The sequence below is a fragment of the Drosophila virilis genome, chromosome X (genome assembly GCF_030788295.1).
Source record: "Drosophila virilis strain 15010-1051.87 chromosome X, Dvir_AGI_RSII-ME, whole genome shotgun sequence".
NCBI classification, from domain to species: Eukaryota; Metazoa; Arthropoda; class Insecta; order Diptera; family Drosophilidae; genus Drosophila; species Drosophila virilis.
Genome location: NC_091543.1, coordinates 17,463,832 through 17,489,928, shown reverse-complemented (window position 1 = coordinate 17,489,928; position 26,097 = coordinate 17,463,832). Strand labels below are relative to the sequence as shown.

The following is a 26,097-nucleotide window of genomic DNA, read 5'->3' as shown; positions in this document are numbered from 1 at the left end:
ATAGCACAATTTCAACGAGTGATTACCGATGTAATTAGAAGCCGAGTCGTTACATGGCTTTACGCCAGCCTGGGTATTCCTATTTTTCCTGCTTGTAATCTCAGCTTACGTGTACTTTTTAGTCTACGTGCAGATCGTCGGGTCTGCACCTCACGTTGAGTCCCGCTGCTGAAATTCTCAATGTATCCATTTATTCTTTGGACGAGTGCATACAAAACAGCAGCATTTTAAAGCACCCTCATAAATATTGCTGCTTGGGCAGCGGCAGCGGCAATGGCAACAACAGAGCAACGCGACGTTATGCGTAATTATTATTACGTATACGCCCTGTTAGCCGCATTCGTTGGCGCTGCACAATGGGCCAGAGCTATGCAGGCATACTCACTTTTATTCACCACACAGATCGAAACAGTTCCCTGCCTTTACATTCGATTCCTGGAGCTAGAGTCAATGTGTTTGGCTCTAATCCACAGCCTTTTTTAAAACCATATTATATTAAAAACTTTAAATTGCGCCCGTTCTACTGAGAATATTGCAAGCCGTTCATATTTTCATAAGAAAACATGCGCTACATACGATAAATGCAACGGGGGGCACAAGCTGTATATGCTTTGTAGTTGGGTCTACCTCGAGAGATTTTCATATTGAACTGAAGCAGTTTTTCGAAAAGTATCGGTCCAATTCTCGTAATCGTTTTATAGTAAACAATTTCCGGTTTGAACTAAATGCTACGCATCAAAAATCTTTGACTTTTGCCCACTGTGCAAGGCGCCACGTCTGCTGCTGACCAGCGCTCACATTAAAAGAGCTGAGTATGGGCGAGTCAGAGGGCAAATGCCAAGGGGAGGGGCCAGCTGTAAAGCGTGTCTGTCAATGGTGGCGACAATTATGCGCATGTTGCCGGCTTAAGCAGCCATTGTTCCTTTAGCTGCTTTTTCATAAATTTAAATGCAAAACATATTAAGTTTTATTGCATGGGGCTTAAGTTGTTGTTGCCGTTGTTTTGCGTTTTGTAAGGCTGATCCCACCGCATATGTCGGAAATCCACTGCGAAATTTAGTAACCCGCATGTGTTATGAACTGCGTGAGCTGCGGCAGCTGGCTGTGCGGAATAATAGAGAGGGCTGATCGCAGAGCCTTAGCTTGTCGCGCTATAAATTTATACCCATGCAGAGGGTATTTTAATTATATATGTTGCCCACTTAAGCGACTATATATAATAGCTTAAAGAAGTCGTTTATGAATGTGACACAAAGTCGTATGTAATGGAATCCCGAGTGGCTACGCTTTAGAACGATTTCATTAAAATATATATATAGCTCAAGTAAGAAACATTCCCGATTCTTAATGGCTCTGAGTCTCTAACATATAAAGCTATGCCTATTAAATTTGTTAAATTTGTTGCACATATGCCTTGAATCACAGATAGAACAAAGTTCTAAATCGAAGGTGTAGTAGCTGTCAGCTGTATTTGAAAACTGTGCTTATGTATATTCAGAGTTATCCAATTGTGCTCACAGTTTCTCTGCAGCAAACCCCTCAATTCTTTGGATATTTATACACTGCATATTAGATGCATTCTTCTTCAGGTGCTTGCACAGACCATTGGTCATGACAGCCTCAAAATGTTGTACTTATTTCGCTGCCCGGTTCTCGGATGCCCCACATGGTGCTGGACTTTGATAAAAGCAAATACTAATAATACTACCTTTGGTTGTCCATGGCTTCATCTCAAGCTGTAAAAATTGCAATTTGCTGGCAAGGAAATGCTTACACATAAGCGGATGTATTCAATGATATTCGATATGGGAATGCGCTCCCCATGTGGGTCATCTCCACACACACTCACACGCACGCACACACACACAAATTTCGAGCATGCATAGAAATGGAGCTGGCTGTTGTCATCCATTTTATTATATATATATTTCTTTTTTGCTCATGAGCAAAAAACCCGATACTCAAAGTAATAAATTTAAATTGAATGGGACCCGCAGAAATACCTTTGTGTATGCAAAAAGCGTTTGCTAAAATAATTCAACTCGAGCTTATCTTGAGAGATTTTCTTTTAAGAGATCTAAAAAGTTTAGCGGTTCATTATTTGTAACTGGAATAAGTGAATTTTTTGAATCTGGTTCGCTAGTTAAATATTGGAAACAAATATTCAGCTAGCTCTGTGCGCTAAAGCCAGATTATTGCTTATGGTCATCGAATAGCAAATTGCAAATTTGAATACGAATTTCAATTCAAAAATAGAACAACATTTGATAGGTTGTGAAATAAAAAACCCTATTTGCCCACCAAGTAGAACTCTGCATAAAACAACACTAAATTATAAAATGAATGGACCACTAAATAAATTACATTCGGACACTAATTGTGGGTCACTCTTTGCTCTGTTAGTATTATTTTTTATGCATTATGTATTTAAGTTTTTCAACTTTTTTCATCTAAGCCCTTTTGCCAACAAATTTCCTACGCTCCTGTAGTTCGGAAACTAATAAAAAATGCACAGTTGAAATAGTTTTATAAATGGTTGAAAAAAAAAAGGTATTCGCCTGCAGTATATATTTAAAGGGTTTGCCTTAACTTTTAATGCAGCGCCATTTGGCTGGTAGTGGGATTTTATTTTGAAACAAATCAATTTAGTTAATGGCATTTGAACAAAAGTCCAGTCAATCAATGGCAGTGGTGGGCGACAAAGCTAAACAAAATGGCGGATGGCCCAAAATGGCGGCCTCATATTTTATATTTGTACCAGCAGCAGCAGCAGCAGCAGCAGCAGCAGCAGTAGCAGTATATATTGAATTTGGGATATATAAATAAATGTATAAATGGATATGGCATTTGGATAAAACACAGACTCTGCTGTTCGGTGGGCGTTAGTTGGTCGCTGACCGTGGTTAGAGGATTGTGGGCGGCGGGTGTTGCGCCCACCACACACCACCCACCACCCACCACCCACGATGAATATTATTTATGTTTGCCAATATTTTCCCTTTGAACAGCACGCTCTTGACTATTTATCTAACCGTTTGGCTGTTTGCAGCTTAAGAGTCAGCGAAAAGCGCACTCATAGTTTTCGCATGCGGACTGCTCTTGCGTAATTATTTTATACTAGAATATTAAGTAACTGCAAAACGTATAAATACACGCATAAAACAGAAGATAATTATAAAAACTGTCAGTCAGACTGCCCCGCTAGCACGCAGGAATTCGGCCCACCTTCATACATATGTATCCAAATATTTTGGCTTGAACTGATTGCGTGCGAGTTTGAAATGTGTTTTTGGCACAACAATCTGGTAGCATCGCCAAAATTAGGTTGACTGCTATTTGAATTTAAAAGCTGGTTTTATACAAAAATTCATTAGCGTACAATTATTCATCTATTCATCTATTTGCTGGGCTTCGATCGTATCTACTGGTTACATTTCATTAATTAGCTTTGCATACAAATAAAACAGCTCTTTTTGTACAAGCAAAATGAAGAACTCTCTGTGTGTGTGACTGTGTGCGTGTGTGTGTGTGTGTGTGTGTAAGTGGGTGCCACAAGCTAAAGAACGCCGCGTGCTTACTTAGTTAGCTGCCCCTTGACAATGGAATTAGAGACGGAGCTGGAGTTGGAATTGAAGTTGGAACTGGAGCTGCTTGTGTCGTCCGGTTCTCGTGGTCAGGGCTTGGCTCGTTGGTTGCTGAAAATATTTAAAAATTCTTTTGTGCAGCGTTTATTTGGTTTTTTATGCTCTGCCGTAGCGCTGCGCTCGTTCTTGCAACTTGCTGCTGGCGCATTTTCATTTAGTTTGCATTATGTTTTAAATGTCCGCACTTGGCGCAGGACACAGACAGAGATAGTGATGTGTGTGGGAGAAAGAGAGAGAGAGAGAAAGAGAGAGAGAGATAGGGAGGGAGTGAGAGAAAGGAAAACTTAATGAGCTTCAGCGAAACGTGTTGCGCTTTGTCCCTCTCAGCTTTTAGCCCCTCCTCACTACACTTGGTTTGCTGTGGGTGTGTATGTGGTTTTTCTGCCACATTCAGCACTGCGCTCCACTAAGCAGCCAGCAGCAGCAGGAGCAGCAGCCCGTTGACTGGCAGTGTGCAGACAGACGACACCATTGGGAAGCACTTTCATTTGCTTGCTGAGGATTTTAAAGTGCCGTCTGTGACAAACAGGCGGTGACGAGTCCTTTGCCCGTCTGCGCTTAAGTCGCCAGAGCCCTTTCACAGCAGCCAGCTTATGTCAACATGCGTGTAAACGAACTACAAGCATATCATCAAATAAATAACAAACAATAACTTGAATACGAGTGGATTTAGGGAGCGAAACAAATTTCTATACAAGTGGAAAAGCATGGCTAAGCAGAAGGAAAGGCGCACAAACAGCAGCATAGATAAAAAAAAAGGGGAGTAGGTAGGGAGACGTGATCCGTGAGTCGTAGAGAAACTTTAAGTGAGGAAAATCATTTTTGAATTCGCAGAATCTAAACAGAAATATGAGTCTGAAAGAAAACAGCGAAAGAGTGAAACCTTTATGCACAAAGCACAAGCACATATTATTGACAAAAATAAAACATTTTGAATGCACTAAAAAACATTAAATTAAACGCTAAATCATACTTAGTAGAATAAATAGAAATTAAATAGGATTAATATTTAGACAGATTTGCTCAACAGAAACTTCAAATAATATGAAGATATTTTGTGCACATCTACAAGTTTCTCTATGTTATAAAATGAACTATGAATATAGAAGCTTTACAAGTCAAATTGTTTTCAAATTTTGCCTCAACGTCTGGCCAAATAGACACAAAGGGAGTCTGAAGACATTTTAAGTAAGCTCTTATTATATACACATAGCACATTAAATATACAAGAAATAAAACAATATATGGATTATAATTCTAGCTGAAGTCCACATTTTCTATGGCTAGCTTAACTTTCCCTTCAAGTAAAGCTTATTTGAATATTTGAGATATAAAATTAATTAAGAAAATTGCATAGGCTACGATCAAGATTTGGGATTTGGTTGTCTTAAGAAAAGTGGGCCAACAAGCTTGAAAATCTGAGGGCATTGAAAGCAGTCTGTGCTCAGCTGGGCTCAGCTTGATGCTGTTGTGCTACACACACATATACACACAAATAAACACACACACACGCACACACACACACACACACGCACACAGTTAACGTAGCGGAAGTCATAAACAATTTTTATGTTTTCACATTTCAAGTGAAATTCATTTCGCGTTTTTGTTATGGCTGCTGCGCTTTATGGATTTCTTCTTCAGCTGCCGCTGCCGCTGTTGCTGTTGCTGTTGCCTTTTCTTACATGACCACAATATATAGCCATCCATGGGCCATATAACTGCTCGCCTGTATCTGTGAGGTGTGTGTGTGTGTGTGTGTGTGTGTGTGTGTGTGTGTGTGCGTGTGTGTGTGCTGTTTGCTGTTTGCTGTTTGCGTGTCTCGTGTATCTGCAACAAAGTACTAGTATGCTGCTGGGCGCATCTACGGCCGACTTCAAAATTGAATTCAATTGTGAGCCGAGCTGCTGCCAGAGCCAGAGTACGAGCTGCTCAGCTGCAGGGCAAATGAAGGCGTGTCATAAATTAAAATCGCTTTTACATTATACTCGAGCGGAGCTGACCATTGACACCTGCCAGCTGCAGCAGGCCGGGAGGGAGGCAGTGAAAAAAATGAAGTGTGTTAATTGCATTTAAGCCAAATAAAAAAGCGCTTAGCAGCAACAACTTTTGCCGCACAGCAATTTGCTGGCTCGCAAGTAGCTTAAAATTAACAATTTGCCACTTTTTTGCGCGCACAAGCAGATTTGCTGCTTGCCTCCAGCGCAACTTCCACTCCCACACACACACACACACACACACACACACATTCGCACACACACACACACACTTAGCTACACTCCAGCTTCAATTCGCGCTGCAAGTGGCAACCACTTAAGGTTGGCGCATAATTTTTGCCTTCCAAATTGATGCCCGTAATGAGCTTAAATGGCTCATGACACATATTCGCCATGGCAATGCCGTTGCACGACCTGCCCGCTGCGTACCTCCCCCCCTCCTGCTTCCGTACACCCGCGCAGCACGACATTTGCCTACAGTTTTTCGGCAATTGGCTCGAGCTGTCGCTAGCTGCTGCCTCCAACTTGTTGTCGTTGTTGTGCTTTTTGGAGCTGCCCTTGTCGGTCCGTTTAATACGTATACAAGTCTGCATAGCCCCTCCCACAACGCCCGCTCGGCGTATCTGCTGCCGCTTTACACCTTCAGCTGCTGCCATTTAAAGCTCACATTTTTTATCGCCTGCTTTTTGCTGGCTCAACATTTGAGCGGCATTAATTTGAATACCCTGCAGCTGGCTGGGCTAATGCCAAATTGGCAGCAAAAATGTACTGCAAAACTGTTGATCATGCCGTAGACAAATGATCAAAAAATATGCTGAATGCAACAGCAATTAACGAAGAGAATTCTCTTATTTTTCGAGTCCAGCTTTTTGTTTTAATTCAACTTTATATTTGACACATTATTTTCCGAAAACTATTCTATACAGAACTATCTAGACTAGGTACATATTGGTGTGTGTAAAAGATGAAATAAGAACAGAAAAGAGAGCTGGCATATGAACTGTCTCTGCCGCATCTGCATCTTTTTGTAGTGTATCCCATATTCGTTGCTTAAAAGTGTATTTGGTGCTTCCATTCATTTTTGTTGCTCTGCACTGCGCTGGCTGCGATAAGACGATCCACATAGTACAATGTCTGCCTTTATTTTCACACACACACACACACACACACAAACATTTCCTTCTAATTGGTTTGGCTGCGTTCGATTTGAAATTCGATTAAAAGCCGCGCGACACGATTACCAATTCCTGCTCCTATTCCCCGAGCCAATTACATTGGCCCGGCGATAGACGCAACTTGAGACAGCAGACAATGCGTCTTATATATAGTCCGCACGGCAGCCCAGCCTGGTTGGAAGGATGTGTGCATTGCTGCTGCGTATCTGCTGGCTGTTGTCCGTTGGCTGCAGTATTCTGGATTCCGGCGAGGGCAGCTGCATTTTAGGCTTAATCGTCGTCCGCTGGCTGACAAGGATACAATTGCCATTTTCTGGTCGCCGCTTTTTGGGCTGACGGCGGGCTATTAAAAGGGCTTCGGAGGCAGCGCTGAATCTGAATACGGCTGGGCTGCTGCTGCTGCTGCTGCTGATGCTGTTCGATCGGCATTAAAGCAGCCAAACACCTGGCACATTATTTCGATTTCATTCCATGGACAACGGCCACTTGCGGTCGTCCACGCGGCCGCATCGTTGCTGTAATCAATTGCATGCGGCTATTTTGGGGCCACACGGCAGCCAGCCGACAACAACAACGAGAACAACGAGAACAACAACAACGAGAACAACAAGTAAACGAACGTTTCATTGTATATTGCAACATTGTCAGCCTAGCGTCCTTAACTGAACTGGGCGGCTGCCCGTTGCTGTGGAGCGTAATGAAACATTCAACGATGCAAATTGGCATAAGCTGCCGCAAAAGAACAACAAGGACATGAGTGAACCGGTTCGGTTCAGCTCGGACTGGTTCGGCATTATAGGGAATTACGAACCGAGCTTGTGTGACAGGCGTAATTGAAGAAAGTGCCTAAATGATTAATCAATATACTCAATACTTACGGAGAGCTTATATCAAATAATTCATTTCCAAGCTAAACTTTTTTTCGGGGCTACTTATGAGTACTCACACGTAACAAATATACTTGTTGGACTCATAAGTTTATTAAGCTCATATTACGCCCAATTGTACATGTTCGAATGCTCTTATAAATGAGTACTAATATTCGCATGGGCATAATGAGTGCATTCACTGTGCACTCATTAGTCAAAGAACCCAAGTTTTAATAGAGCGCACATTAACCTTCTAGCCAGGGCGTAATCATATCCAATCCAAATGTAAATCCGACTATAAGCGATTCACAATATGGCAAATTAGTTATGTCAATCTTGAATGGCGTCGACGACGGCGTCATCCTTGGCAGCCATTTTAATTAAATTTGTAAAAACAGCACTTACGCAGCGCGCTCGCATGTGAGTGTGCGTGCATGTGTATGTGTACGTGTGTGTGTGTGTGTGTGTGTGTGTGTGTGTGTGTGTGTGTAGGTGTCGCAGAGACCGCCAGCGGGCGTCTGATGACAATGCAACGAGGTGACGGCGATTAAGCGCCCATAAATCAAGCAATGACAAGCGGAGGGAACAAGATGGCGGCGGAACGAAACGGAACGAAACGAAACGGAAACGATGTTGCCGAGGGCGATGTCGATGTCGATGGCAAAAGTTGCAGTCGCATAAATTAATCAGCGGCGTTGCCGTTGCTCGTAATCGTAACAAATTGTTATTAATTTTCTTGCTATTTTGCCAGTTTGGCTCATAATTAAAACAGCACGTGTGTGTGCGTGTGTGTGTGTGTGTGTGTGTGTAAACGAGTGTGAGTGTACGTGTGTGAGTGAGTGTCGTTTAAGCGATTGCAATCGAAAGCAATCAGTGCGTAAGCAGCGCCAAGAAATGCGCAACGAGGTGTGGCAGGGGGCAACAACGCGCCGCTTTAATCGGTGGCAGGAAGTGCGGCACACACACACACACAAACGCACACGCACTCACACATGCACGCGCGTAATTAAGATCGATTATATGCCTGCCTCGGCTGCAGTGAAACTTAAATCATTTAGAGCATGTGCTCTAAAAATAATAAAGCGATAGCCACTGATTTTTATTAACTGTCTGGCGAGGACTCTGATTCAGAGAACCGCATGAAGCGCAGCCGGAAAGGATATAGAGATCTAAGTTAGGCGGCAGTCGATTGCTGAAATGCCCTTGCCAAGCAAAAATATATATATTTAATTGTACCTTATCTATAATCATCTGTGGCTCTTGTCTTTAATAAATCATATTTCAGATAAGATAAGCTTAAGTTAAGTTTCATCTAACTTCCACACAAAGGTTTTAAGCAAGATAACTTAGCTTTGAATATTATTTGCGAAGGAGATTAGACAAAGCAGCACCTTGAACTCCTTTTTGTTCATAGGAACAAACACAAGTGTTGCAAAGTGCTGTAAAGAACAACCGAACAAGGTTCCAAAAAGAGCGCATAAAATAAACGATCTGGCAGCCTAGACGCACAGTACAGCGCGATTGCGCAGCTTGCTGCGACGTAACAACATACATACATATATACATGCTATGTGGACCGCAGCAGGATTCTGTGGAAATGCAAAAGATGTGAAAAACAAACTGAGCAAGTGAACAGAGCAAGAATAAAATCGCTTGAGTAAATACTTTTAAAATTCTTTACAGACATGCAAGCCGCAAAGTTAACGACAAAACAATGAGGTCGCCTTTGGCAGAGTATAAACAATTGCTAGTTCTATGCGTTTGCCACATGAGACATGAGCCATGCGAATGTGCCTGTGGACGTTGGACATTGAATGTTCTGGCTGCCTCTCTGGGTGCTGGGTGGGTGTATGTCGGTTGCGAACGTAACGACCATCATTTGTTGCAAAATGATGTATAATTTAATACCCGCAAAGCCAACTCCCAAATGGCAGTAGCTTCTCACTGTGTGTGTGTGTGTGGCACTCGCATGTTGTGTGACCTCCAAAACAAGCCAAAGCCAAGCAAAGTCAACGCTGGCCTCCCACACTTATCCACAGTGCACAAACACACACACACACATACACACACACACCAGCGCGCGCAGGGCTCTCGCTGTCCTCAGTCGTCAGCCCGCATCCGGCGTTCGCGCCGGGCACCCGGCCACGGACCACTAACGCGTCCCCAATGGGCAGCCAACAAAAACGGGCATGTGAGTGTATAAAAAAGCGTCGTTACAACAACAAGAGCGAAAAAGAACTCCCAAGTACTCGTGCATTTAGTAGAAAGCCGTCGACGACGCGTCGTCGTTCTTTGTTTGCCAGTCGCTGCCGCCGCCGCCGTGGGCGATGCGAACTGAACTGGAAGCTAAAAGCTAAAAACCGAGAGCTGAGTGCCAGGAGCTGGGAGTTGGGAGCTGGCTAACGCGCCCGGCGGTTGTTTAACTCGAGTGCTGCACATAATTCATGTGTCCACTTGCAATTTTTCGTTGCCTGTTGTTGCTCTTGCGATTCTTCTGCTTGTTTTTGTTGTTGGGCGACATTGTTATGCTGGCCGTGTTGTAAAAACGCCAAAAACAAAGCGAAGCCCAAAAGCAAACGCAAGCCCCTCGCCGCCCGCACACCAAGCAGACAACCCAAACACGAAGCCAGAAACGTGGCACAAAACGTGCGAGTTTGTATGCCACTATTAGTGAGTGCTCTGCTTGTGTGTGTGTGTGTGCGTGCGTGTGTGCGAGCGGGTGTGTGTGTCACACGCCCGGACTCAAAATAGATTACTCAGTGTCGCGGCACTCTATCACATCAGGTCCGAGCGCCACCCAAAGCCTGCCAGAAACTTGAACTCCAAATGACTCACAGAGCAGATAATATAAGATGTTGCATGCCCCATGCAGCAACAGCAGCCTCAGCACGTGTCGGCATTTCTTCAACCAGAGAATTGACACATAAGCAACAACAAAAAGAAAGCTCTAATTGATAATTAAAAAGTATTTTAATTTCAAATAAAAATTAAGTAACTAAGCTATGAAATTTAATGCCTAAGGATATTATTGCCATCGAAGTATCTCAAACAAAAGTTATCAAGCTTAAAAAAGAAATCGATGCCAATTTATGTATTAAGTTCAAATTAGAACATGAAAGTAAATGGCAAAGATGATTCGAAAAGCAGCAGCTGGGCTGGAAAATCCATTCCTTACTCTATTATGTATGTGTCCAATAGGAAACCTGTTTCGAGGCGTTTCTCGTCAATTTCTTATTGGAACGCGCATATCGTGTTTGGGCGTAGCAGACATATCCCTTTTACTAGAGGACTTCTATAATTTCTATAACAAGGGCAATTGCAGATCATATTTTCTTTGTGAAAAGTCAAAATCAATGCAATATATCGATACAAAAGTTCGATAAGCCTATCAATGGTGTTGCCAGACCGACAGAAATACCCATGTCGAGATCTTAGTATCCCCTACGCATATACGGGCTTTTATTTGTGTACACATACTCTTTGGATAAAACGTAAAGCATAACAGTTTTTCCGATTTTTCCAGCTGCCGGCAATTCAGTAATCTCTTGTCGTGCTCATCGCCATGCAGCAGCGTTTGCCATCTACATAATTTAAGCCCTGCCTCTGCAATTGCGTCCCGACCGTGATAGGGGGGGGGGGTCCCAAAAGGACAAACGTGCGACAAACGCGAAAATAAATAAATTTCATCGCAACGCGTAGAGCGTTAGGTTAAGGGTGGAGTGTTGTGGGTGGTGGTGGATGGGGGTGGTCTCTGATTCCACAGCTGCTGTTCCGCCCATACTCTGGGCACCCGCCCATGCTGCCATCACCGACTGACTGTCAGCAGGCAATGGCCAAACAGTCAAGTGACAGCAAAGTGCATTTTCACACATGTCACACAAGTGTACCGCACTTCCCTAAGCCCCTGCCTGCGTTCGCTCGCCCCCTTACTCAGTCCCCCCTGCCCACTTCCAGTTGTACCTCAGTGGAGTCTCTGCGTGTGGCTAGCATAATTTATGGCTTGGCGTTTATGGCTTTATAGCATGCGTTTGTCCAACGTCCCGCCACAGCACCGCCCGCTGTTTACTAATAGGCGTCTCCATTTGCTGTGTGCCCTCGCCTGTTGACACCAACAAACCACCAGCCCCTGTCTCTCTCTCTCTCTCTCGACGCAGCAATCAATAATATTTTTATATAGTGTCGCGCTTTGTCTAATACTCCGGCTGCAATATTTTCGGCTGCTGACTTTTGACTATGGCTTTTCCATTTTCTAGTTTTCCCTTTTACAGCCAATTTATGACGACACCCACACACAACAAACATAACGACAAATTCTGAATAGAGTGTGACGTATTTACTCGTGTAGTCCGGCAGCTGAGACCTGTGGCAAGTGTTAGAGATGTGTGCGTGATTAGCTAGACCCGTTTTCGGTTGAAAATTGTTGCTTATGTCCTGTTGAGGACAAGCTGAATTTGTGTACGATGCGACATATAAAGCACATGCAAAATTGTGTATTACATAATCGGATTACAATAGATTTGTCAACAATAATAAAATTCTAATAATTCTTCCAATACATTATAGGCATACGATTTTTTTTTTGCTTTTGTTGAGCTTATCTATTTATTCTTCCAGAGATGATCTCCGCCAATTCGAAAATCTTATAAAAATACGAATTTGCTTTTCAAATCCAAAAAACTATTGTTTATTTAATTATTAAGTTAGAAATTGCGAAACTCTACCTTAACAAACAGGTATCTTATTCTTTTTGCCGAACTTGTTTTTTAAAAGGCATCGCAATCCAATGATATTTTTGATTTTTATTAATATTTAATTTTATTATTATTTATTGCTATCAAATGTCCCGCATGCTGTGCCATAGAGTTTCGTGTTGAATTTATAAAAATTTACACTTCATTTTCAAAGGGAATATCAGTTGCTGGAATTTATATATCACTTTTAATCAATGACATATTTGACAGACAATGAGAATAATATTAAAAAAAATTTCAGAATAATTTTTATATTCAATTTCAGTAGAAATAAAGAATGAAAGCATAAAATATGCTTTAACATCAAAAGCATTTGAGAATTGAAGTTAATGAAAAAATTCTTATAAATATCAATCCCCGTTGAAAATAGCCCAGCCTCAGTCCAGTAAAGACAAAGCAACTGCAAGCAATTCCACATAACGAGTTTTCACTGCAGAAATTTGTAGAAAGGCTTGAGCAAGCTGCGCAAAACAGCTCCTTAAGTGATTACAGCACTCTTCCGTTGACATTCCGAATGACACAGGCTGGCAAATTTGGACATGAATGATGTTGTGCAGAAGCGCAGGCTATTAAACAAAAATGCGGCAACTTAGTGCCTGGTAAACTATACGCTCAGTCAATTATCTAGTCAATCGCATGATAAATGGGCCTCAGTGTCGCAGTTGACCCGCAGAGCCCAATCCATTGGGACAAACGGGGACAACGACTCGTCACATTAGGCGGCAGCTCTCGGCGGGCTCTGGAAAAAGGTTCGCTTTGGCTGGGATTTGGATTTGAGTATCTGAATTTTGGGGGTTCGGGTCGCGTTTACCCTTTTTAAGTGCCAAATTACCTTTGCGCCGGGCATGGTCACTGTTGCATCATTCGCTTGATTAATTGCCCAGCCGTTGGCGCTTGGTCACGTGTCATGTGCCACACCGAGCCACATTGACCCGGCCTGCTGTATAGAGATTTTTGCGCCAAATTAATGTTGACATTTATAATAAATTTACAAATTGAAAATGAACATTTGCATTTAATGCGACTCGATGGCGACTCGCCTGTCAAACAAATGCAAAATTGAAATTTGTCTCTCTGTCAGCCTGATAGCCCCCCTCTCCTTCTCCGCCACACACAAACGTACACACACACGACCGCCCCTCTCCCAGTCCCAGAGTGTTGTGCACATTCCTATAAAGGCGCAGCGAACTGGAAAATTATTTGGTCATTATGTCAATTTAGTGGGTGCGAGTGTAAAGTGACCCAATCCAAGAAGTGCCAGGACGCATTGTAAAATTAATTAAATTTGCCATTTGTTATTGTTGTTGCTGTTGTTGTTTTGTTACGCTGCTGCCATTAAACATTTATGCATATTGCATTTTCAATTGCATTTTAAACAGTTCACTAGTGCAATATTATCGCAATGATATACGGAATAAGCTCTTTAAATCGAATGGTTGCCAGCAATAAATTGCTACCACACGATCTCCAACAACAACAATACGCACCTGCAAATGGAATATGTCTCTCTCTCTCTCCCTCTCCCTCTCGCTCTGCCTCTCCACAGCTGCTCAGTCACTTGGCCATTAGCCAATGACAACATCCGCTTACGTTAACAAATTCGTGCTGCATTGACGGCAATTGGCAGCATTTTGTGTCCAACTCGCAACAGTTGCTTGAATTTTGATCGCAGACTCAAGTCTAGTACTTATAATATGTTATGGTAGCCGCCCAGTCGGCCCAGTTGGGCCAGCCTATTGCCTTGCCACATTACAGGAAAACACATTTCAATTTTCCACATGGGAAATGCTGCTCGCCGAACCAATTTATGATATCCGCTAAAGTGGCAAAAGGAGAAATAAACAAAAATAAAATAAAACCAACTACAAAATGGAAAAACAGTCAACAGACTTGCGGGGCGGACGCCAGGCATCACTGTAGGGGCGTGGCCGCCATCCGCTGACAGCACATAAAAAAATAGATGTTTTTTTGTACATACATACATACATATGTATATGTATATGTATATGTATGTATAATAGGAATGACAAGAATACGTTGCCAAAATAAAAGTATTGTTCCCGAATATCGTATTCCCTGCTAGGAAAATGATGCAAAAATCAAAAGTTTGCAGCTTTAGCTTTTTATTTGTGCAATTTTTACTCATATAATTATCGGTAGTTATTGTTTCCTATAATCAAGCTTATGCAACAAATGCCCTGTCACAACTTTGATGTTTACATAATTTTTATGTCAATAATAATAATAATAAAAAGTTTGAGCACTGTGCATTTTATGCCAGCAAATACCTTTGGGTGCATCTATTACAGTGAAATCCCACGCTCGGTATTGTTGTGGGTGTGCATAAAAAATATTGAGCAATATTTATATCGCATGCATACATTAGCGTGCGTATCTGTGTGGCCACGCACTTGTGTGTGCGTGGTGCGCAAAAAACTGGCATAAATAAGTTGCAAATAAAGCGAGGCCTACTGGTAATAATTTTACAATTTATGTTTATTTACAATTACAGTTTATTTGCCAGTGCGCCACACAGAAACGCAAATATTAACATACGCCCATGCAGCCGAACCGACCAGCTTTCAGTTGCAGTTGAATATTCGTATATATTTTTATTCAATTTCGATTACTTAAAGATATATACTCTGCACTGAGCTTACAAATTCGATTAAGAGTGCGCGTCATATTCGGAAATTGTTCAACACTGCAAGAGCGCAACAAATGGGCATTATTTTTGGCGATAGAATTTTAATTTTATAGAGCAAGATTTTGAAGCTTTTTATCTAATTTTTTAAAGTTACTTAAGTAACTTAACTTTAACATTTGCCCATTGCTCATGTGTATATTTTCGCTGACGACCTAACAACACTTGCGCAGCAGTGTTGTAAAATGGCACTTAAACTTCGAACTCGCTTCGTAGGACAACACTTGTGCATTTGTATGGTGCACGTGCTGTGGCAAAGTCTAGAGAACATAAATTTGCTGAACAGTGGACGCTTAAAGCTTTTATCAGAACTTAAACTACAGCTGGAATAATTCATCGCAATCGCAATCAATTCAAATCGTAGCTCGCATTATGAATGCACCAGGCAATGTTTTGTCTAAATTTTGCGCGTAAGTGACCAACGCTTGACTGCTTCAATCCTCTAACAGCATGCCAATCCTCAATGATAATTAGGATCTGCCAGGCTGCACTGCATGGCGAACAGCAGTCCGCAACGGGCGCGGGAACGCGCATGTGCACCGCCGGCATTTGTGCGCAGTCTGGCAACGCCGGCGTGCGTGCGATTGTTGTGGAAGGGTAAGCGTCTGTTTCGAATTGCGCAACTTGCGGCCTTATGCTCTGTCTCTCTCTGTGTGTGATTGTGTCGCGTTCAATTAGGTTTGATGAGCACATTGTGGATACAGAGCAGGACGGATCTGAGCTCAGTATTATGAGCATTTCGAGCACACTTTCCAGCGAGCCAGACGAGCTGTGCGATCTGAGCTCGCCAAGTGATCTCGAAGATAATCAGCTGTACTCCACAAATCAGTTGGCTGACCACGAATCAGAAGGGGATGTAGATGTTGACGGCCTGGGTGAGCATATGGATATGGCGGTATCAATGACCAACTCAATTATAGAGCCGATGACTGAAGCATTGCTTGAGCCAATGTCCGAGCAACTAATAGATCAGGTGATAGAGACAATCCGTGAGCAAATGGCCGAGCAAATGCAACAGGGACAGCCACAGTCAGAGCCACAGTCTGCGCCGCTGCCGAATATAGATTTGGGCTCCTTTAGGACCGACTGGCCAACGGTGGAGAGCATCCTGAATCTGTACGAACAACGATTCGATGAGCTGGTCAGAGTTTGGGATCTGCTAAAGACAATCATCCTATTATTAACCAATCCAACGCTTGTGCCAGCCACTGAGCCGATGACGCTGCCGCGTTCCGTGGCTGTGGCAGTGCCCGCGCTGCAGCCGCAGCATCAACTCCTCTCGCTGCCGCTGCCACCGAATGCCAACTTGCAGTCCATTTGGTCCGAGTGGCCGGTGATACAGAACATATTGGATCCACAGCGGAACATGAGCTGGACCGCGTACCAGCAGCAGATGGAGGAGTTCATCCACGTTGCCGAAATATTTGCCGAACTAATACAATACGAGCTGATTGGCCATAATTTTTTATAGGTCATTTGTTTTTCAGTTTGAAAGTCAAATATTTTGTACAATTTTCAGTTAATCAATATATAATTATTTTATGCCAAGACGTCCATTTTTGTCTTCGCCTATATTTGTATTTTCAATTGAATAATTCTTTAATAATTCCATTTGTAACTTTTTGTATTTACATTCGAGTCAATTTTTAAGAATCATTTGTAATCATATTGTATCCGTTTTATATCAATTTGTAATGAAAATATGTTTTTTTTTTTTGCTCCTTTATGTACTTTGAGTTCAACTCTGTTTTATGCCTTTTTATAGGTATTTATGGCCATTCGTAATTGATAAAATTCCAGTCGTAATTCAAAAGACTTTTTAACGAGCTTATGTAATTGAATTGAATTGAATTTCACTAAATCTGAACTTCAACGACATTTTTATGCACTCTATGCTGGAATTTATGAACAAAGATTAAAATAAAATATGGAATTCAATAATTTACTTTTCCTTGTTGTGCGACTTTGCCGTGATATGTGTGGGCGGACGGACGGGTCACATTCGCATAATAAATGTTTATTAATTATATTTATAAACAAACGGCAATTGGGCACCATTTGTGCGCATTTTATTTATTTATGCTATTAAACATTCCGCACGCTTTTGGCCATCTCCGCAAGCGCCGTTAATTCAGCTTTGCATTTAACAATTTTATTATTGAATTTTAATTAATTCAACAAATAACGCACAACAAGAAATGCCAAAAACAAATGAAACATTTCTCATCTGCGCTACACGGCGCCAATTGTTCTATGCACTCGAAAAAAGCCTCACTTTTTGCCGAATAATCTACTTTCTCCTATGTAAATATTTGGTTTATATTTGTTTTTACATTTTTTGGAAATATTTTGTCATTTGTTGTATGTTTAAATGAAATTTTGTTAGACATCTTAATTTGTTGACTATTTTCATTTTATATTATGAGTATTTTCTTTTAAATATAATTTCAATATTTAGCATTTTTAATATGGACGTTTAGTGTACAAATTTCTACACATTTCGACATTTTTTCATTTATTTTTAATTTTGAAATCAAATTTAAATCAGAAGTTTCATTTTTAATTTTGGTTTAAATTTTATTTTAGTGTATTTTTCCTTGACTTTTTTCTTTTGAAATCAAAGTTAGCTTAGAGATTTTAAATGTTTACTAGCTAGTTAATATTTGAGTACTGTTTTGAAATATTTTGATTCTTTTTTCCATTTTAAATCATCATTTAGCTTGGAAGTTTTAAAAGTTTCGACAAGGTTTATTTTTGTGTATATTTGCTTGAATATAATTTTAATATTTCTTTTTACAAATTTTTTATACTTGAAATCAACTTAGCTTGGGAATTTAAAATTTTATTTATATGCAATTTCATTTGAAATTTCCTTTCATCAATATTGACATAATCAATATTTTGTTCTTTTCCTTATAAACATTTAGTTTATATTTGTTTTACAAATATTTTCTCATTTTTTATTGTTTTTAAACAAGTTGAGCTTAAATATGTGAAACTTCTTACTATTTGAATTTATATTCATAAATAAATAAGTTTACATTTATTAAAATTCTATTAATTTGATTGGATTAATATTCAAGTTCATATTGAAATAATGGTTTCTTGTTAAAATTTAGTCTTCCGTCTATTGACTTTTGTTTATAACTGTACTATAAATAATATTTCTTTTATTTAGGCATATTCACACATGTTTTTATTGAAGTATATTAATTACAATTGGTTATTTAACATTTATTACAGAAATAAAATTATGTAGCTTTGATTACGTTTTGCAGCTAAGTATTCAATATGCATTTTCGCACTCTCCTGTTTGTGTTTTTTTTTTTTTTTTTGTTTAATCTCGCGGTCCTTTGTTGCGTACAGAATAATGTTAATGATTATGATGTTCTTTCATGCCGATTTGCATTAAGCGCTTTGCGCAGCCAAGCGTGTCGGCAGAATTGATATGCTCGCGGCACGCCTTCGCCGCGCCCATAAATTGCCGTTATGCCTCGTGGCCTGTGCGATATGTGGTAAAAAACAAGCAAACACACAAACAAACAAACGCAAAACAGCACAAAGACAAAAATCATAAAAAATGAAAGAGATACCGAGCTGAGCTTGTAGTGAGTGCAAGGGAGAGACTGAGTGAGATGAAGAGGGAGTTGGAGAGAGAGGGAGACAGTGCTGTAATTGATATTTACTTTATGAGCGAGCGCACACAACGAGATTGAAACTGTAAACATGCTTTACATACATATGTATGTCCAGCTACTTCTGGTGTATGCGTGTGTGCGTGTGTATCTGTGTGTGTTTGTATTTACTTTTATAAGTCCTGTCCAATTGGTGCGCCTGCTGTGCCTCAGGGATATCAAAATTAATATAATAATTACTGCAAAAATGTTTGGTAATTCGTTTTCAAAATGAATTTCAAACTGGGCAGAGTGCTCGACTAGTAGATATCCTGGAGCTGTGATCTGCATGTGCTATACGAGAGCCTGTACACTGAGAGTGGACTCTCATAGTTGATATTAGGTAGTGTTTAGTATATATATATTTATATATGAAACTGTTTGATCAGCCTGACGCTGAAGGTGTGCTAATTTTGGGAAATTCCAACCGTAGTTGGCCTTAAATTCATTCTCAAAAACGTGTTTCACGCTGTCCGCTGAATCCACCCCACTCGGATTAAAAATGCAGGTTAAAGGTTATGTGAATGATTATTTATTTTTCAGCCTCAAGCTTCACTGGGCTTAATTGGCCGGAATATGTTGATTTCAATTATTGTTTCCGATATCTGTGCTAAAAATAACTACAGATAATTCAAAGGTATTTTCGAAGGGCGGGAAATGGGCGTAAAAGTGATTTAGGAAGAATGCTGGGCATTACCCGCATTAGAATAGTATAAGTCTGCTGCTTAAGGCATATTAATTTGATTTTCAATAATTTAAGGAATTTAATTTTATTTTCAACTATATATTTGAGTCCAAAGCTGTCGCACTGCACCACATAATGTGTGCGAGTTGGGGGTGTTCATGAATGCAGTTAACCAAAAATCTGTACTGCACTAGATATGCGATGCTTAGCGGTCATTTTGCCCGCAGCATTCGCGCAGCTGGTGATTTTGCCTCGAAACGTGAATAATGTTGAAGCAGCAGCAGCAGCAGCAGCAGCAGAAACAGAAACAGCAAACGGCCAGCCCCACCATCAGTTGCAGCTGCAACATCAGTGGGGAGAGCAGTGGCAGCAACAGCTCGCCCATCATTTGCTCACACACTCTAATTAGTTAAGCGAAGCGTGCGAAGTGAGCAGCGTTTGGGAGGTCGGCGTGTGGTTGTCTGTGTTTTGTGGGTATGGGTGTGGGTGTGGGTGTGCACCAGCGGTTGCATCTTTTGTTAGAGCCATAGCACTCAACGTGTTGCCGGGGCAACAACGGGCGGGCGTTGTAAAAAATTTTTATGCGATTTTCCTTTTATTTGCACAATAATCAGGACAACAACAACAGCAACAACAGCAACAACAACAACAACAACAACAACAACAACAACAGCATTAGCAATAAAAAAACAGCAGCAGCAAATATAACAGCAAAAAGAATGCCCATTTGCCCTGACTCGACATGTAGATAGCCTGTAGCAAGTCCGAGTCAAAGCGTTTCACTAATATAGCCAAAAAAATGAGAACGCAAACAATTTCGATTGTGCGTTAAAAGAAATCAGTTAAAAAGTAATTCAAAGAGTGAAAAAAAAAAAGAAAATTAAACAGCACATTTGCTGCATTCAACAAATATGCCTCAATTGTGTTAATTACAGGGTAGCAAATAACGCTACACGGCACTCGATTGGCCAAGCACGCTGCCTGGCACGGTTATATTTCAAAACTATGGCATGCTCCGACAGAGGGGTATGAGTGTGGAGTGTGTTGAGGATGGGATGGTCGGTAGGGGAAAGGGTGTGCGGGTTTGGGTGTTACTGGCTTTATGTTGGTTGGGAATTGGATGCATGGGCATCTGCGTATCTGTATCTTTGCAACGGTAATTAAATTGCAGCTGCCTTTTGTTGCTGCCATTGCCGCAGTCGCAGTCTCAGTCGCAGTCGCAGTCGCTGTCTCTGCTGCGGCCTCTCCGCATGAATCAAGCGCCCGCCTAAAAGTAGGCAATGCATTTTTTTGCTGCCTTTGCCAACGCTGCCCGCTGACTGCGCGCTGTGTGTATGTGTGTGTGTCTGCTAGGAGAGTGGGCAAGCTGCGAGTTTTTGTCAATGTAAATCGAATTTGTAGCGGCCAATTTTACACAAAAGAGCCAAAAGGAAGACCGAGAGAGAAGAAGAGAAAGAGATTGCGAATGAGTGAAAGAAGAGTGAAATGTAGAAGCTATAGTTTCTCACAGCTTAACGGTAGAGTACGTGCGCATTTCTTAAATTCATCATAAAGAATGGGCAACCGTGTTTGAATTAATTCGCTTCAGCGTCAAGTTGTCAAGTGTGTGCGAAATGCTAATAAAAGCGATTTGAAGAAAATGTCCAGGCATTTACTGGCACACACATAAAAACATGTGCACACACATACGCACAGTGCATATGTTCGCAAATGTGCATATGTTAAATTTGGCAAAATTTCTAGTGTTTATCTTGGCGAATTGCACTTGAGATTTGCACTAATGGACACAGTGAACTTATTGCCAAGCTCTGCTCATTCCCTCTCCCTTTATCCCGCTCTACCCCTTTTTCTTCCGCTAGACTTGGTCACATTGTTGGTTGTCTGCCAAATCAGTCAGCTCAATTGCCCAAGCTAGCAGCATCATTACGATAATTATCATCATCTATTCACAGTGGCAAATAGTGCAAGAAAATGCGAAAATTCAAAACTAGTCTAGTCTAAAGAGTTAATGCCCAACAATAGAAATAATTAAAATTATGTTTAGCCAAAGCAGCTGCAGGGCGAGCGAATTACAGCTAAATGAACCAAGAATGCAACAGCAGCATTGAGGCGATTCCACAGTGCAAGGATATAAACAGTGCGAGTCAAGCAAGCATACTGACAACATTTGAACAGTCAGACAATGTAATGCCAGCTGCGGCGAGTGGGTTGGGCAAAATGGGGATTAGGTGCTGGCAGCAAAGAAGATGATTTTGTGGGCGAGGCTGGTAGCCACAGCTACTTAGAATTGCCGCAAGCTGTTGACAGCAGTTGGCCAACTGTAAAACCAGCAGCTGGTCAGGCCAGGGACGACAGAGAGTGACAAGAGCGGCGAGGTTAGTGGGCCGCAGCGGGGGAAAATTGCAACTCAGCTTGACTTGATCGGGCTGTAAACCAACGAGTGTTAAGCATTTTAATTGCTTGATGTTGCAAGCATTGTTGTTGTTTCTTGCCAATGCACCTGCAAGCAATTTGTTAAAACGAATACGAATACAAATACGAATACGAATACGAATACGATTACTTGGAGGAATGCGTAATCAAAAGTACATGGACATAATAAATAATTTCTGGATGCATTTATAGAGCACCCAGCTTAACGGTCAGACAGACAAAGGCGCTTGGCCAGATCCTATGGACCGGTAGACCTTCAGACCTTTAGACCAGCAGACAGACAGACAGACAGAGGGAAAGTCGGTGAGTCGCAACAGCAGCTGCTGCATTTGTCTCACATCGTTGGCATTTAATTAAAATGCATGCAATTCATGCAAAACAATTGACGGGTATACAAGTTTTCTTAGAGAGGCTGGCTCGATTTAACGATACAAATTTTGTTTAATAGATACAAAGTAAACAACGTCTTCTGCTGTTGTAATCTTAAACGTTGGCAATATATTAATATGCATGTGGACATTAATATAAATTAGGCAGAAATGTACAGCTATAAGCCGAAGCGACCTCAGACCTTTCGTAATAGAGATATCAAAGCTTTGTTAGCATAGGCTACGATTAGTTACTCTTTTTAATCGCTCGAGTATTGATTGGTGTCAGGTTTTAATTATCCAATTGTTGCGTGTCATATAAAGTGCATTTGTGATTCGGTTTAGCTTTTGCTCTATGCCTGAAAGTGCCGCAGTCATCATATTAGAACGCAATTATACAATTGCAAGGACGCAAACGCCTCGCAGCCCATTGTTGGGCCTGTTGCCTGTCGCGTGCATAATTTATTATATCACACACTCGCACACACACACACACACACACACACACATAAGTAGGTAGTTAGTTATATATTTATGCATTTGTGTGTATTTTATATGTATACATTGTCTAAGCGCTGCCACGCCCATTGCTTGCATCGATGCATTCGGTTGGCATTCACAATTTATTACGCATACGACCTGTTGGGCGTGCTATTGAAATTAAGTTGGGCGCCGCCGCTGGCCGCTAGGTGGCAACTGCAGCACTGATCCGATTAATATGGCCGCCCAAAAACAGGCAACACATTTGAACAAAGCCTAAAAACTGAAGTTGCACTAAAGCTGGCGCCAGGACGCGGCAAGTTTGTCTTTTGTTCGGTCCTTGGCTAATGGCATCGCCAGCCTATAAATGTTGAGCTGCCCTTGGCTGAAAGTGCAGGGCATACTTTACCTCTGGCCCCGACGTCTGGCTGCTACAGTCAGGCGCCGGCTTCAACTCTTGCCTTGGCCAAAAAGAGTTTTTATAGAAACTCAGAATCGACAGGTTCGTGCGTCCTCTCCAACAACTTCCACGTCGCCGCCCTCGTCGGCAGCGCCTTTGTGCAACTTGACAAACTAAAATGAAAAAAGTTTCCGATGCCGTTGTGTTGCAAGCGGCGCCTTTTTCAATATCCTTTTGCCAGTTTTACCGCAGGAGTCGACAAGCGTCAAGCGGCCCAAAACGTTGCAGGCAGCCAGGGCTTGACATATTGATTTTGCCATGCCTAAGTCTGTGCCCCTGCCCCAAGTGTGTCTGGCTGTGTTTCTGAGTGTGTGTGTCTAAGTGTGTGTATCTATAGCGGCAGCAGGACAATAAAATTTAAGCTGGCCAAGAAAATGCTGATGCCGCTTGCAGCCAGTTAAGTGAAGTCAAGGTGAATCTGCAAATCTATGGCAACCTCTTGCAGGACCAACCTGTGAGTGGGTCAGGGGAGGAGGTCAAGCAGCCAGCTGCCTATAAAATTGGACAGAAAATGCACAACAATTTTAAAATAATACAAATAACTGGCGAATGGAAATTCTTAAAGCTAGAATCTTAAACACTCAAGTAAATGAATTCGATTAGAATATTAGGCGAAAATATGTGAACGGTTGGGAAAATGATAGTAAAAATTGTTATTAACCATTAACCGTAACGAACCGGAATTGGAACAGCTGAACCTTTATTAATATTCAAATATTTACAAAATTTTGTATGTTAAAATATACAAATTTGGGTTAATATATGTGGAAAATCAGGTTTATGCGACAAACCCTAAGGCAAGAAATGTTTATACTCAAATATTAATATTTAAAAGAAAGTTAGTAAATATTGACCAAATATCGACGTTCATTGGAGTTAGATTATTAGCTTCGGTTAACATAAACATGTTTATTTACTAGCGTAGTCTTCATAGCCATGTTTAGGCTCTACTCAGCGATATCTTTGCAAATACCCAACTAGAGTTGTTATTGGTACAACGACACGAACGAAGAGTACATTGAAGAGGAAGTTAAGGTAAGATTTCACGCTAGAAATGTTTGTTGAATCATTTTGTTAGAACAGACAGTAAACTCTGTTTAGTTTTTTGCGAAGAAAAGTTCTACGAAATACCTCATCACGGTGTGTGTTCTGGTCCGTCTTTTGCATGTAGATCGCCTATCTGCAAGCTGATTTCTAGTAATTAATCTCTAAAGCTGCCAATTTTGAACATACTTTTTTGCAATCTTAGCTCATAATCTCCCAATGGGCTATATGTCAGCTGTTGTTCGTAAATCTTCTTTCAATAGTTGTGCTCTTTCGGCTCGCGACGCAAATGTTGACCTTTGTTGGGGTCACGCGTTTGGGGCAATCGCATGAAACCAGTTTTATATTATTATTTTGGCAGTTGGCAACGCTTTATTGGCCCGTCGCGACGCCGATCTGTTCTGGCCAACATTAATTTTGGGTCATGACAGGCCCAAAGCACAGCAACAACAACAACAACAACAACAATAACAACAACCAGAATAACAACAATAAATAGCTGCAAGAAACTAAACAGCGAGCGGGTTCAACTCCCCAGCGAATCTGGTTGGCGTCTCGCCATTTATGCGTAATTTGCCAATTTACACAAATTCTTTTTTTGGCCTTATTGAATAAGTGGGCCGAAATGCTGAAATGCCGAAAACACAACCTTTTGCGTGCCTGGGCCTAGGCTAGCAGCCTTTTGGAGGCGTCGGCGTTCCGTTTCACGTTCACGTTCACGTTTACGGTTACGGGTTCATGAGCGCCAGACATCCTTGAACTTGCCACTGCCAGGATATCATGTTCGCATATTTTGTCTGCATTTTATTTATATAAACTGTAAGCCAAGTCGTTGACTTGTGCTTGGCCAAAGCCAACCGCTCCAGCTATGACACCGGCTGTGGCAACGGCTATGACTGCGTCTTCAACTGCGACTGTGGCTCTGGCTGCGACTGCGGCACGAGCTATCAATTGTTTTCACACACACAAATACACACACACAGCCCGAGGATTCGGCGCTTGCCATTTCGTTAGACATGCAGCGCAACACTTTTGGGTTCACTGGCATCCACGGCGGACCACGCAATCAGCTATAAGTTATGCCCAGGAATTAAAAGAAAATTTAAGAGCGCCCTGAGAGTGTCGCGCCTGAGATGTTTATCTGAATTTAAGCTCGCGTTGCTCGCCTTGGCTTCCCTTCATTAAAGAGTTCACGTTTCTGCTGTGGTCTAGCTATGGCAACCGGAAAATGTGGCAAGAGTTTTATTACTTTTCATGGCTAGTTCAGCTCCTGTGTATATATTATTTCTATTTATATTTATTTTAATTATGTATACGTCCTATGTGCAATAAACATCCATATCTCAGGGCTGATTACGCTTAGCTATAAATCTAGCCTTTATTTAGCGGTACGCCTGCGACCTTACTTTATGACCAAATGAAGAAAATAGTATTTTAACTCTGTTCAACTTTTCTTTAAGCAATTTAACCGTTTATTTTGCATTTTTTTAAAGGTGATTTTACATATGTTGGTGAAATCTTAGCTAACTTTTAAGATAACAATTCATGAAACTTATGAAAAGATAATTAAACATGTTCAATGTGTTCTTATGAACTGTGATTGCAGGCTTATTGAATTTGTTATTATATTGAATATATTATAATAAAATGCTGTTTATTTTATTGTACTCAATTTACGCAACATTTTAAGAACAAAAGCTCAGGTAGATATACAATTTTGTGGGAGATGTTTGGCATATTAAATTACATTATTACTTTGGCTTTTCAGTTGAAGCTAGAAATTAGTTTAAGCACACTTGAGGCATGTTAGCTT

General features: G+C 41.2%; 2 protein-coding genes across 4 annotated transcripts in view; both read left to right on the top strand.

Annotated features, from left to right (window-relative positions):
* LOC6635438 (E3 ubiquitin-protein ligase KCMF1) overlaps positions 1 to 26,097 on the top strand; it is a 126,203-nt gene that overhangs the window by 68,924 nt on the left and 31,182 nt on the right. The window lies entirely within an intron of this gene.
* LOC116652030 (uncharacterized) lies at positions 15,337 to 16,749 on the top strand. The gene is made up of 3 exons (XM_032439735.2): positions 15,337 to 15,550; positions 15,615 to 15,737; positions 15,819 to 16,749. Exons 1-3 carry the CDS (start codon positions 15,513 to 15,515, stop codon positions 16,609 to 16,611), a joined length of 954 nt encoding a protein of 317 aa, XP_032295626.1. The 5' UTR covers positions 15,337 to 15,512; the 3' UTR covers positions 16,612 to 16,749.